Source organism: Microtus ochrogaster, linkage group LG2 (genome assembly GCF_000317375.1).
Source record: "Microtus ochrogaster isolate Prairie Vole_2 linkage group LG2, MicOch1.0, whole genome shotgun sequence".
In the NCBI taxonomy this organism is placed as follows: Eukaryota; Metazoa; Chordata; class Mammalia; order Rodentia; family Cricetidae; genus Microtus; species Microtus ochrogaster.
The window spans coordinates 3,976,411-3,988,569 of NC_022028.1; the positions used below are offsets into that span (position 1 = coordinate 3,976,411).

Genomic DNA, 12,159 nt, shown 5'->3' on the forward strand with positions numbered 1-12,159 from the left:
GCCTATAATCTCAGACTTCAGAGATGGAGGCAGGAAGATCAGGAGTTCAAGGCCAGCCTCAGCTACATAGAAAATCTGAGGTCAGCCTGGACTCCAGGAGGCCATGCCTCAAACAATAACGATAACAAAGCAACAACTAAAAATCAACCCAAAATGATAGATAAGTGTTGGCTGGATCACGAGGGGCCGAATCCTCCGGGCACGGCGAGCGGGGATGTATAATTTAGGAGCTATGAAGAAAGACTGAGGTTTCTCAGAGGATTAGAAAGAGCTCCACACGGGCCAAGGATCAAGGCTATGGGTGTGAACTAAGGAATTTAAATCAAGAGGCTGGAGAGATGGCTCAGCAGTAAAGCACGCTCACTGCTCTTCCAGAGGACCAGAGTTCATATCCCAGAACCCACACGGTGGCTCAAAACCGCCTGTGACTCCAGTTCCAGGGGTTTAGATCTGGTTTCAACCGCGCACCAGGAGTCTGCATAGACTTAACATGCAGACAAAATAACCTTCTACATAAAATAAATAAGCAAAATCTTTTTTATGTGAAATCTTTTTACCTTGTGTGTTTTGAAACAGGGTTCTCTGTGTAATTGTGGCTGTCCTGGAACTCGCTCGGTAGACCGGGCTGGCCTTGAATTCACAGAGATCCGCCTGCTTCTGTGTCCCAAGTGCTGGGATTAAAGGAGTGTGCCACCACTGCCCGGCAATCGAACTGTTAGGCAGCATGTGCATTTCATGCGCTCTGCGGTGCCAGGCACAGCGGATCAGCACCAGTGAGTGATGCGCTGCTGGGAAAGTGTTCAGAGAAAGACAAATGGTAACAACAACAAAAGAAAAACCAGAAAACTAAGCCCAAAACCCCAAACAGCAATAACACAAACAAGAGCAACGCTTGAGGCCCACCCCTCCAGCCGCAAGACCCTGACATTTGTTTTATTTGTATTTTTTAAACAAATTTAAATGCTAAGTATGGAAATAAACAGAAAAATATATGAGATTGTCAGAAGATAAGTTAAAATTGAATTACCCAGAATTTACTCAGACAATGAAGTTAGTAGATAAGTACATTAAAACAGTAATAACCACTTCATTTTTTGAAAGTTACAAGAAACATTGGATGTACTAAGAAACGTAGATGATCTGGGAGGGAGGCTCAGGGATTTCACCCAGAGCCTTGAGCACACAAAGTAGGTATCCTACTACCTGAGCTACATTCCACAGCCCGTGAGACATAGAAGACTTTTTCTAAAGACAGGGTCTCGTTCTGCAGTCCTTGCTGGTCTGGAACTCACTGTGTAGACCAAGCTGTCTCAAATACACAGATATCTGCCCACATCTGCCTCCCCAGTGCTGGGATTAAAAGTGTGTACCACACGTGGGCACAGGAGACCACTTCCTACGTATAACCCCAGCAGCACAGACATTAAGGGCCTCATTGAATAAATGGGACCTCCTGAGACTGAGAAGCTTCTGTAAAGCAAAGGACACTGTCACTAAGACAAAAAGGCAACCCACTGACTGAGAGAAGATCTTCACCAACCCCGCAACTGACAAAGGTCTGATCTCCAAAATATATAAAGAACTCAAGAAACTAGACCGTAAAAGGCTAATCAACCCAATTATAAAATGGGGCACTGAGCTGAACAGAGAATTCTCAACAGAAGAAGTTCAAATGGCCAAAAGACACTTAAGGTCATGCTCAACTTCCTTAGCGATCAGGGAAATGCAAATCAAGACAACTTTAAGATACCATTTTACACCTGTCAGAATGGCTAAAATCAAAAACACCAATGATAGCCTTTGCTGGAGTGGTTGTGGAGAAAGGGGTACACTCATCCATTGCTGGTGGGAATGCAAACTTGTGCAACCACTTTGGAAAGCAGTGTGGGGGTTTCTCAGGAAATTCGGGATCAACCTACCCCTGGACCCAGCAATACCACTCTTGGGAATATACCCAAGAGAGGCCTTATCATACAACAAAAGTATATGCTCTACTATGTTCATAGCAGCATTGTTTGTAATAGCCAGAACCTGGAAACAACCTAGATGCCCTTCAATGGAAGAGTGGATGAAGAAAGTATGGAATATATACATATTAGAGTACTACTCAGCAGTAAAAAACAATGACTTCTTGAATTTTGCATACAAATGGATGGAAATAGAAAACACTATCCTGAGTGAGGTAAGCTAGACCCAAAAAGAGGAACATGGGATGTACTCACTCATATTTGGTTTCTAGCCATAAATAAAGGACATTGAGCCTATAATTCGTGATCCTAGAGAAGCTAAATAAGAAGGTGAACCCAAAGACAAACATATAGGCATCCTCCTGAATATTAACCTTCATCAGGCGATGAAAGGAGACAGAGACCCACATTGGAGCACCGGACAGAAATCTCAAGGTCCAAATCAGGAGCAGAAGGAGGGGAAGCACGAGCAAGGAACTCAGGACCGCGAGGGGTACACCCACACACTGAGACAATGGGGATGTTCTATCGGGAACTCACCAAGACCAGCTAGCCTGGGTCTGAAAAAGCATGGGATAAAACCGGACTTACATAGCGGACAATGAGGACTACTGAGAACTGAAGAACAATGGCAATGGGTTTTTGATCCTACTGCACGTACTGGCTTTGTGGGAGCCTAGGCAGTTTGGATGTTCACCTTACTAGACCTGGATGGAGGTGGGTGGTCCTTGGACTTCCCACAGGGCAGGGACCCTGATTGATCTTTGGGATAACGAGGGAGGGGGACTTGATCGGGGGAGGGGGAGGGAAATGGGAGGCGGTGGTGGGGAAGAGACAGAAACGTTTAATAAATAAATAAAAATAAAATAAAATAAAAGTGTGTACCAGCTCACTGGCCTTGACTTTTTCCCTCCGTTCTCATTCTCTTTTTGTCTCTTTGTCTCTCTGTCCTTCGTGTGTGAGTGTGTATCTGTGAGTGTGTGTAGTGTGGATGTATCTATATCTTTGTGTGTGTATCCCTGTTGAGTGTGAGTCTGTGTGTATCTGTGGGTGTATCTCTGTGTGAGCGTGTATCTGTGTGTGTGAGTGTGTATGTGTGTGTGTGTGTGTGTAACCATGTGTACCTGCATGCCACGGAACATATACAAGGTCAGAGGACAACCTTTGGTACTTGTTTCTCTTCTTCCACCATGTGGATTCTGGGGAGTGAATTCAAGCCGTCAGGTTTGGTCACAGGCTCCTTTTCACACTGCCAACCAAGGTCCTGCATTAGACAGAAAACATGAAGAATTTGTCTTTTTGAGTCTGCTTGTTCACTAACATGATAATTTCCAGTGGTATCCACGTTCCTAAAAATGTCATGATTTCATCTTTCTTTTTAAATGTATTGTTATTGTTATATTACTAATTATATACTAATGTGTGTGCATGATGTATACACACGAGCGTGGGAGTGTGTGTGCTAGGTTTCACAATGCTTTGTGCATACGTGGGGGCTGGAAGACAACTTTTGGGAGTTGTTCCTCTCCTTCCACCATGTGCTCTAGGGTTAGAACTTAGGTTTTCAGGCCTTGGAGGCGAACATTTTACCCGTTAAGCCATCTTACCAGCTGTGTGTGTGCCTGTGCACAGGTGTCCGCACAGATGTGGAGGCCAGAGGATCTCCTCTTTAATAGCTCTGTGATAGGCTGTCTTCTTTCACGGAACCTGGAGCCAGATTGGCCAATGAGCTTCGAGGCCTCGCCTGTCTGCTTCCCCTGGGCTATGTCTGAATTGCACAGCTCCTGGAGTTTTACACGGGTGCTAAGATCCAAACTCGGGTCACTACGCTAAGTGTTCTTACTCCAAGGAGTGCTTACAAGAGATTAAATGAGCGAGTGTATTTGGCAGGTGTAGCTGCTGCTATTATTGCTGTTGTTGAAGATGCTCCCTCTGCGTTTGCTGAAGATATAAGCAATGGAAGAAGGAACCGAGAGATGCAGGGCGTAGAGTATATCCAGAGAATACTGAGTAATCCCATCTGTCAGAACAGTAATAGCCTTATGGGTGCATGTTGAGAAGTTTTTAATGTCACAATAAAGAGTGTGTATCTTGTTTGGTAAGCAATAAGAAACAATGACAGAATTTGTCAGTAGTTGGAAGAAAGGGCCAAAGAAAGAGAAGGTAAACCAGGAGAGAAGGCACGTGCAAGATGAGGAGGGGGTTACAGGTGGCGTTTCCGAATGTGGGGGGCGGTGTCAGAAGAGACCATGACAGAGACATATGGGAGGGAGGGTACAGGGAAAAGAAGGACTTAAGAAGGAAGGACCATGGCTATGTCGAGGATGGAATCTGGGGTCAGGTGAGGGTAAAGGAGTAATGGGGATATTCTGGGAATCGGGGGAGATAAAAGGTGATGGAGACAAGTGAGGTTTCTGGGGACAGGTAAGGAGCCCGTGGGCAAGTGAACTGCATAGATGAGTTAAGAAGCCCCGGTAGCTCTTACAGGATCATCTGAGAGTGCTCAGGCAGGATCTCGGGGGGTGGGGTGGGGGAGCAGAGTGGAACGTGATGTCAGAAAAATGGCAGTGATGTAAAGGCTGGGCGGTGGGGCGGTGGGGCGGTGATGTCAGGGCTGGTGCTGATGCTGGCGGCGCAGTGCATTGTGGGCAGCTCCCCACTCCGCTGCTACTGCTGCTGCTGCTGCTGCTGCTGCTGCTGCCGCTGCCGCCCGCCGCCACCGTCGCTCGAGAAGGATCGGGGCCGGGCCGGGCAGGGATGGTTGGGGTCGGGAGGCCGCCGCCGCCGCGGGAGAGAGTGGGCCGCCCAGCGCCGCATTGAGCCGCCCCCGCCCCGCCCCGGCCCCGGGGGATGCGCCGCCCCGTGCCGCTGTCTTCACCGCCGCAGCCGCAGCCGCAGCCGCAGCGGACACCGAGCAGGTGAGGCGGGGCGGGGCCGGGCAGGCGGGCTGGGGTCCCTTCTGGGGTTCATCGGGCCTCCCGCCGGGCTCACCTCCATGGCTCGGCTACCATCCAGCAGCGGTCTTCGCCACCGCCGCCAGGAGATGGGACGCTGGCCTACAGTGCCTGGGCCGCAGCCTGAGGCCTGGAGCCGCTCCCTGCCCCCCCCCCCCCCCCCCAGACCCACCCTCCCCAGCCCATCCTTCTTGCCTCCCCCACAACCCCTCCCCCAGCCCTCGTCCCTATGATTTCCCTCCTCACTCTCCTGTCAGCTCTGACAGGTCACCCAGCTGTCTCTAGACCCTCACTCCCATCCTCAGTTCCTCCCTTCCACCCACCAGCCTCCCTTTTCTTTCTCCAACTGTGCCCAGAAGCCCCTCCCGTGGTCCTGTCTCTCCATCACTCCCTGCCACCATGATCTCCTGTCTCTTGTCTATCTACCCCCTCCCCTCATCCTGTCACTCCACTCCGACAGGCCCTGTTCCCTGCACTCTCCTCTTTTCTCCTGTTCCCATCGCTCCTCATGGCTTTGCCTCTCCTGTCCTGGCCTCTAAGATTCTTCACACCTTGCATAGCCACACACCAACTCTTCTGTTTCCAAACCACGATATGCTTCTAAACACTTACCTCTCTGTGTCTCTCTGTCTCTCTGTCTCTCTGTCTCTCTCTCTCTACTTACCCCACATTCTCATGCATACACACAGGCATGCCTACACACACACACACACACACACACACACACACACACACACACACACAAAGGGGCCTCAGAGGACAGTAACCAAGCAGCCAAGCTTGTCAACCCAGTCTGGGATAACTTGGGTCCATGGAGGCATCCTCTGGGAAGGGTGGTGGATAGGGTGGCCAGGTCTTTCCCCCTCCACCAATTCCAATTTTCCCAAGTATCAAGTGTGAGCCACAGACAGATTGTCCTCATCCACCTGCAGAGACCACCAGACAGGACTGAGGTCCCTCCAACTCTTCAACTTTTTAAAATTATTATTATTTTTTTCAGTACTGGGAACTGAATGTAGGACCTTGTGCTGATTGAGCTATATTGAGATTTCTCAAATGCTGACTGAGCTACAGCAAGATCTCTCAACCCTCCTTTGGAGTCCTTTTATTCACTTTGTGTGTGGAAGGTGTATGCATGCCACCATGCACACGTGGCAGTCAGAGGACAAGTTGCAGGGGTCTGGTTCCCTCTTTTCAACACACGGCTATCAGGAATCAAACTCAGGCTATCAGATTAGACGGTGAGGGTCTTTTCCCACAGGACTGCCTTGGCAGGTCCCAGCCCCTTTTTATTAAAAAGTACATTTTTGGTGGTGTTGGGAGTTGAAGCTGGTGCCTTGACCATGTTGGACATGTACTCAAACACTGAGTTTCCTCCCCAGCCTGAATTTAACTTTTTCCCTTTCCCCTGTGCTGGGGCTGGGACCCATAGCCTCCTCCACACAAGAATTAAGCTGCAGCCCAGTTCCAGGGGAGGCCCCCTCCACACAAATTTGATTGCTTCTCCAGTCTTTTTTGCTTAGTTGTGGTTCTGTTTTGTTTTCTTGTTTACAGCCAGGGTATCTTGTAGCCCAGGTTGGCCTTGAACTTGCGGTGTAGCCAAGATTAGTCTTGAATTCCTCATCCTCCTGCCCCCCCAAAGAGTACTGGGGTCACAGGTGCGTGGTACCATGCACAGCTGCCCCAGTCTGGTCTCGACCTATATTCTAGAAGCCCATTCCGGTTCCTCTCGTCTTGTCATTGTCCTTCCTGCCTTGCAAACTCTTGGTAGCCCATAGCCCTGGCGTTGTGTGGATTGGGGAAAACAATTCAGCTCAGATGTTTCAAAGATAAAAGGGAGCGGCAATGTCTTTCCCCACGGAGATTCTTTCTCTTCATGTCCCTGGTGGAGCACTGTGACCTGAAGATGTCTCAGGTCCCTTCCAGCCTACCCTGCCCTTGTCAGGGTGTCTAGATGCAGGACCTGAGAAGTTAGCCATCTCAAGGAGTTTTGGGTCCATGAGATAATTAATTATAATGTCATTTCCCCCCATTTACAAAGAAGTTAGCCACAATTAGTGACTGTGGTGTTCCACCCCATTTACAAAGAACTTAGCCCCTTCCAGCCTCTCCCGTGCCCAGTCCCCAGCCTGAATGATTTCCTTCACTCCTGTGTGTGTGAATTTTCACACCTCCCTTCCCCTGACCTCCATCATATCTCCCCCAGCATCAGCTCCAGGGTCATGGTTAGAGTGTGGTACAGAACACATAGAGTACCTGTAGATGAAAAATGAGAAGATGCTGGTTCCCAGTCCTGGGCTGGCTTGGCAGAAATACCAGAAAGTCACCTTTGCTGGTCCCTTCTCTACACATGTGCACACAAAGCAAGAATCCACTCATACAGAGGGGTCCAAGAACACAGCACACACATCTTTGGATAACTTGTGTCTTAGTCCTCTGTCGCTTGGGATACTAGTCGTCTCCCATGTCAACTTTTATCCACTTAAGCACAGCAGAAGCTGCCTTCCTCCTGGCTGACTCCACATAGATGTGGAAATGGACTTGCTCACCCTTGCCTTCCCAGACCTGTGGTTCTCTGTCACTCTGCCTCCCCCAAGACAGCTCCCACTACTCTGCTCGCCCCCAGTTCAGTCTGCCTTGGCCCCTCTGGAGTGACACTGGGATACCATTCCTCTGAAGTCCACAGCTTGAGTCCATGATCTTGTGGTCACTGTTGGCATATATCCTGGCATACAGACCAGGAAGTCTTGTGGCTGCCAGCGGGGTCAGCCTCCACTCGCTACAGTCCATCTGCCTTCATGCCACCCTCAAGGGGATGTTGTGCATGTCCCCATTTTTCTTGATGGTCACACCTCTCTGGTTGGCTGGCTGGCCACTCTGATGAGGGTATCTCATGGCTTACCCGTCGGTCTTTCCCTTCAGGCAACCAGCAAAGCACAGCTCCTCAGGAGTTTTGTGACACTGTCTAGGTGTGGATGCTTGGGACCACAGGTAGAATGAGTGACTCAGGCTTGTCATTCTTGGGTCTCAGCCTAGGATGCCCACTGGCTAGCACATCTTCCCCTCATTAGTTTGGAATGTCTCTATGGTAAACCCATGGCTTAGTCACACATCACTGCCCTCTTCTGTTTTCATCGTGTGTGTCCTGTTGCTGATTTTCACACCTCCCTTCCCCTGACCTCCATCATATCTCCCCCAGCATCAGCTCCCCCCCACCCCACTCCTGCTTGGGAAGGATGCCTGCCAGCAGGATGGGGGTTCTTTCCATAGCTGTCAGGTGGTCTAGGGGGTCCTCCAGGCTGTTTACTGTCCTTCCTCACTCTCCCAGGTAGATGGCCCCCCAAGGGCAGGCCCTGCGGACACCCCTCCCTCCGGCTGGCGGATGCAGTGCCTAGCGGCTGCTCTTAAGGACGAAACCAACATGAGTGGGGGAGGGGAGCAGGCCGACATCCTGCCGGCCAACTACGTGGTCAAAGATCGCTGGAAGGTGGTGAGTGAGTGACCTAGCTGGGCAGAGGGAGGGGTCTGGGAAAGGAGAAGCAGAGATCTGGAGACTTCCCAAGACTGGTGCCCTTGGAGCCCTTACGCTAAGTGGGAGGTGACCTCGATCTCCTTTGCATACTGATCAAATGTTATTTTTTGTCCACACATTCTCCCAGTACCCTCTCTCCAACCCGGCTCCCTCTCACCCCTTCCTCGTGTTGGTCCAGCCTAGCCTGAACAACTCCTGGTTGGATGCCTAGGTGTGAGCTGCAGAGCCCGTGGTGCGGAGGAGGATCGTGGGGGAGGGGGCTCCTTCTCTGCCGCACCTTGGGGAAGGACATTGAGTGAGCATGTGTTCCTCCGCTTCCGCAGAGGACGGGAAGGCTTGGGTCTGAGGAAAGAGGCCCTTTAGGCTGCTCCCACCGCATCCCTACTCCCTCTTCTCCATCCACCCTCCTCCCTTGCCGGGTTCCTGCGGCAGGTGCAACACGCCGAGACTCCATCTCCCAGCGTGCCCTGTTCCTCCAACCCAGGACTTCAGGCTCCTGGGCCTGCTGGGAGTTGTAGTCCGAGTTTCTTTGTCGGGGGAGAATGATATTCTGGGTGGGAGGGGGCTATGTAAGGGTTGGAGCAGTGGTTGTGTCTAGGGAACCAGACCTACTGCCAGTCAGCCTCGATCAAATCCTTTTTGCTCCATCGCTGTAAAGCACCCTGGTGTCCTCTTTATTGTAGGGCGGGGTGATGTAGGATGGTATAGTGTGGGAAAAGTGTGTGCGGGGACGTGAGGTCTGCGCGGAAATGGGGATCCAGAGGGGAAGAAAGAACCATAGAGGTCAGATTTGTTTCACTGTATAGAGTTGTGTTCGTGTGTGCGCGTCCCTGGGCTCTGGTGTGGTGAGGCTCGGCTCGCTCAATAGGGCTGCTGGGTTGGAGAGGAGGGTGGGGTCTGGGTGCCGTTGGATCTCCATGGCAACAGTCACCCGGCCGCGCAGGTCCTCAGAGGTCCAAGGAGAGCATTTTCAGGAATTGGGAGTTGGGGTGTTAGGGAGGAGATTCTTAGGGCCCCCGAAGGGGGATTCCTGAGAGGGAGAGTAACTGGAGGAGCCAGGGCAGCCGTAAAAGGAAGGGGTGTTTGGCAAAGTGAGGAGCGCCCCTTCAAGACCCCCGGTCCCTGGCACATGGACTTGGTGTCTGGCAGATGGCAGACTGAATAACATTTGTACTGAAAAGGCGAGAAAAGACTGTTCACACACAGAGTTTAGACTAAAGACCTTGTTGTGCTTTATGAAGGATGGAAGTGTAGGGGGAGAGAGGAGACAGAGGGAGGGGGAGGGGCCGTGGAGGAGGCAAGTACGCCAGACCTGGACTGTCCTTCTGTTCCTTCCCAGGAGAGCTAGAGAGACCGGGGAGGGGTGGGGCTGATGTGGGAATGAGAGAATCGGGAATCATGGATCAGAGATGGACTGCAACCAGGAGAAAGGGGGGGTGGGGGGAGTGTCAGTGATTAGGATCACTGTAAGTTGTAAATAAATTTCTTTGCCCTAAAAAAACAAAAGATAAAATGAGCAAATTGTTCTCTAGGGGTGATCCTTGCAGGCCACATAACAAACAGCAGAAATAAAAGTCTTAGTGTTTGTTCTGTGCCTTTTAAAAAATAATTTATTTTATGTGCATTGATTTTTTGCCTGCATGTGTGTCTGTGTGAGGGTGTCAGATCTTGGAGCTACAGACAGTTGTGAGCTGTCATGTGGGTGCTGAGTATTTAACCCAGGTCCTCTGGAAGGACAGCCAGTCCCCTTACCCCTGAGCCATCTCTCCAGGCTCTCTGAACACTTCTCATCCTCAGAGGCTGTGAAGGTGTCCTCTGTAGGTTATCTCGGGCACTGATGGAGTAGATACAGCAATTACCAGCACGCCTGTTTCATAGATGTGATTAGCTAACTTGCCAAGTTCTGCGATCAGAAGGCAGGCTGAGGTCTGTCTGCTGCCGCAACACAGTCAGCAAAACTCAGCCCATGCAAGAATTGGAGTCTAGGGGCCGAAAAGGTCTTTGTGGCTTGTTTCAATTCGACTCTCTCTTATTGAGGAGAAAAAGAAGAGGTCCAAATAGTTTTTGAAACTGAGATGACTTTAGGTTGCCCAGAGTGGAGGCAAGAAAAGGGTGTCCATCCCAAATAAACCGAGGCTCCATTGGGCTGGGCTTCTTCTCTGCTTTAGGGGGGGTTCTTTGATGGGGGTGGGATCATTAGAACATACAGAAGAGGAGAAATGGCCTGAAAGGGTCTGAAGGGGATTCTCTCAAGGGTCTGCCTCATGGAGTTCATTGGCCTAGGTGCTTTCGGCTCATGACACCTTCTTACTACCTTAGAGTAGTAAGCATAGCATCTTATGGCTTCATTGTTATAGAAAGTAATACATTCATATTCTAGACTGAGTTTTTCTCTGTGGTCCTAAAGTAAATTTATGTTTTGATTGTGAGCCTAGCCATTAATGGCTAAGCCATCTCTCCAGCCCCACTGTATCTTTTGATGAATAAGCATGCCGTCATTACGGAGCAAGAGGAAAGGATACTGGATGGATGAGTGTCACAACTAGACCCCTGCCCTAGGGATGGGTGGCAAATCGGGAAAGAAATGGGCTCAGTTTGAGGAAAAGGCCAATAAAGAAGCCGGGGCCCTGCGAAACTGGGGAGTAGGTGTTAGGTATGTTCCCACCATCAGGGATTCTGGGGGCTTCAGCATCAGCTCCCGCACTTGGCAGTGCCAAGCGGCCCATGTCCTGGAACCTTAAAGGTTCTACACTCACAGGTTCTGTCTCCAGGTGATGGAGTTTAGAGAAAATGCAGGCCTGTTATTTACAGCCAAGGCATTACAGGCCCTGGGCCCTGTGGCTTTCCCGTGTGTACCGTGGGGAGTCAGATGGTCCTCACACGTGTTGTGGAGCCTGGGAAACTGTGCCTGTGAGCCCTGTCTCACCTACCCTGCCGTCTGTGCTTACACACAGCATGCTGTGAAAGGGTGTGGACAGGTTACTGGCTCCCAAGGTTAGCGCTCCCCTGAGCCATCCCCTCCGGGTTTTTAGGCTTCTGTTGTCCGGTAGTGTCTGTCAGAGTAGGACAGCGTTCGCTTCTCTCGCCTCCTTTCCTTTCTGCTTTCCTTGTTTCCTACCCTGGCTCAAGAAACTTCTCCCTTCCTCATAGCTTTGGCTCCTCTTCTGTCCTTTACTGTTATTTATATTTTTATATTTATTTTATATTTATTGATGTGCGGTGTGGCTCTGTGTGCCATGATGCGTGTGTAGAAGGCAGAGGACAGCTTGAGGCCGTTGGCTCGCTCCTTTTGTGTGGGTCTTGGGGATCAAACTCAGGATGTCAGACTTGGCAGGAAGCACCTTTACTTGCTAAGCTCCTACCCATGTGTCTCTCCCTCTCTCTTTTTCTCCCTCCCCCTCTTTGGGCTAGCCCTACTATGTGCCACAGGCTAGTACTGAGCCTTTACTTCCTCCCTCAGTGTGAACCACCAGGCCTGGTGGATGTGGTACTGGGGATCTAGCCTGGGGCTTCATGCATGCTAAACAGGCACTGTCCTAACTGAGCTACACCCCTGGCCCTGCTCTCCTTTTAGAGAAGACATGTGGGACGACCCACAGTCTCTAAAACTCTGTATCATCGGGGCTGTTTCATGCCTGCCTGAAGCCACATGCCTCTTCTCTTCTGCTCCTATTCAGATACCTGTCTGGTCCTGTGTGTGTGTGAG

The 12,159-nt window shown here is 50.6% G+C and overlaps 1 protein-coding gene across 5 annotated transcripts in view; it reads left to right on the top strand.

The window, feature by feature from the left end:
* The first annotated feature begins 4,650 nt into the window (after positions 1-4,650).
* Positions 4,651-12,159, top strand: part of Ttbk1 (tau tubulin kinase 1) — a 43,917-nt gene continuing 36,408 nt past the window's right edge. For 4 of the 5 annotated variants that reach the window (XM_026785715.1, XM_026785717.1, XM_005359752.3 and 1 more), the window contains exons 1-2: positions 4,651-4,885; positions 8,250-8,411. In XM_026785715.1, coding sequence (XP_026641516.1) covers positions 8,304-8,411 — 108 coding nt within the window. In that variant the 5' untranslated portion in view covers positions 4,651-4,885; positions 8,250-8,303. The remainder of the gene's footprint in view (positions 4,886-8,249; positions 8,412-12,159) is intronic. The other variant, XM_026785716.1, reaches the window with a different exon arrangement.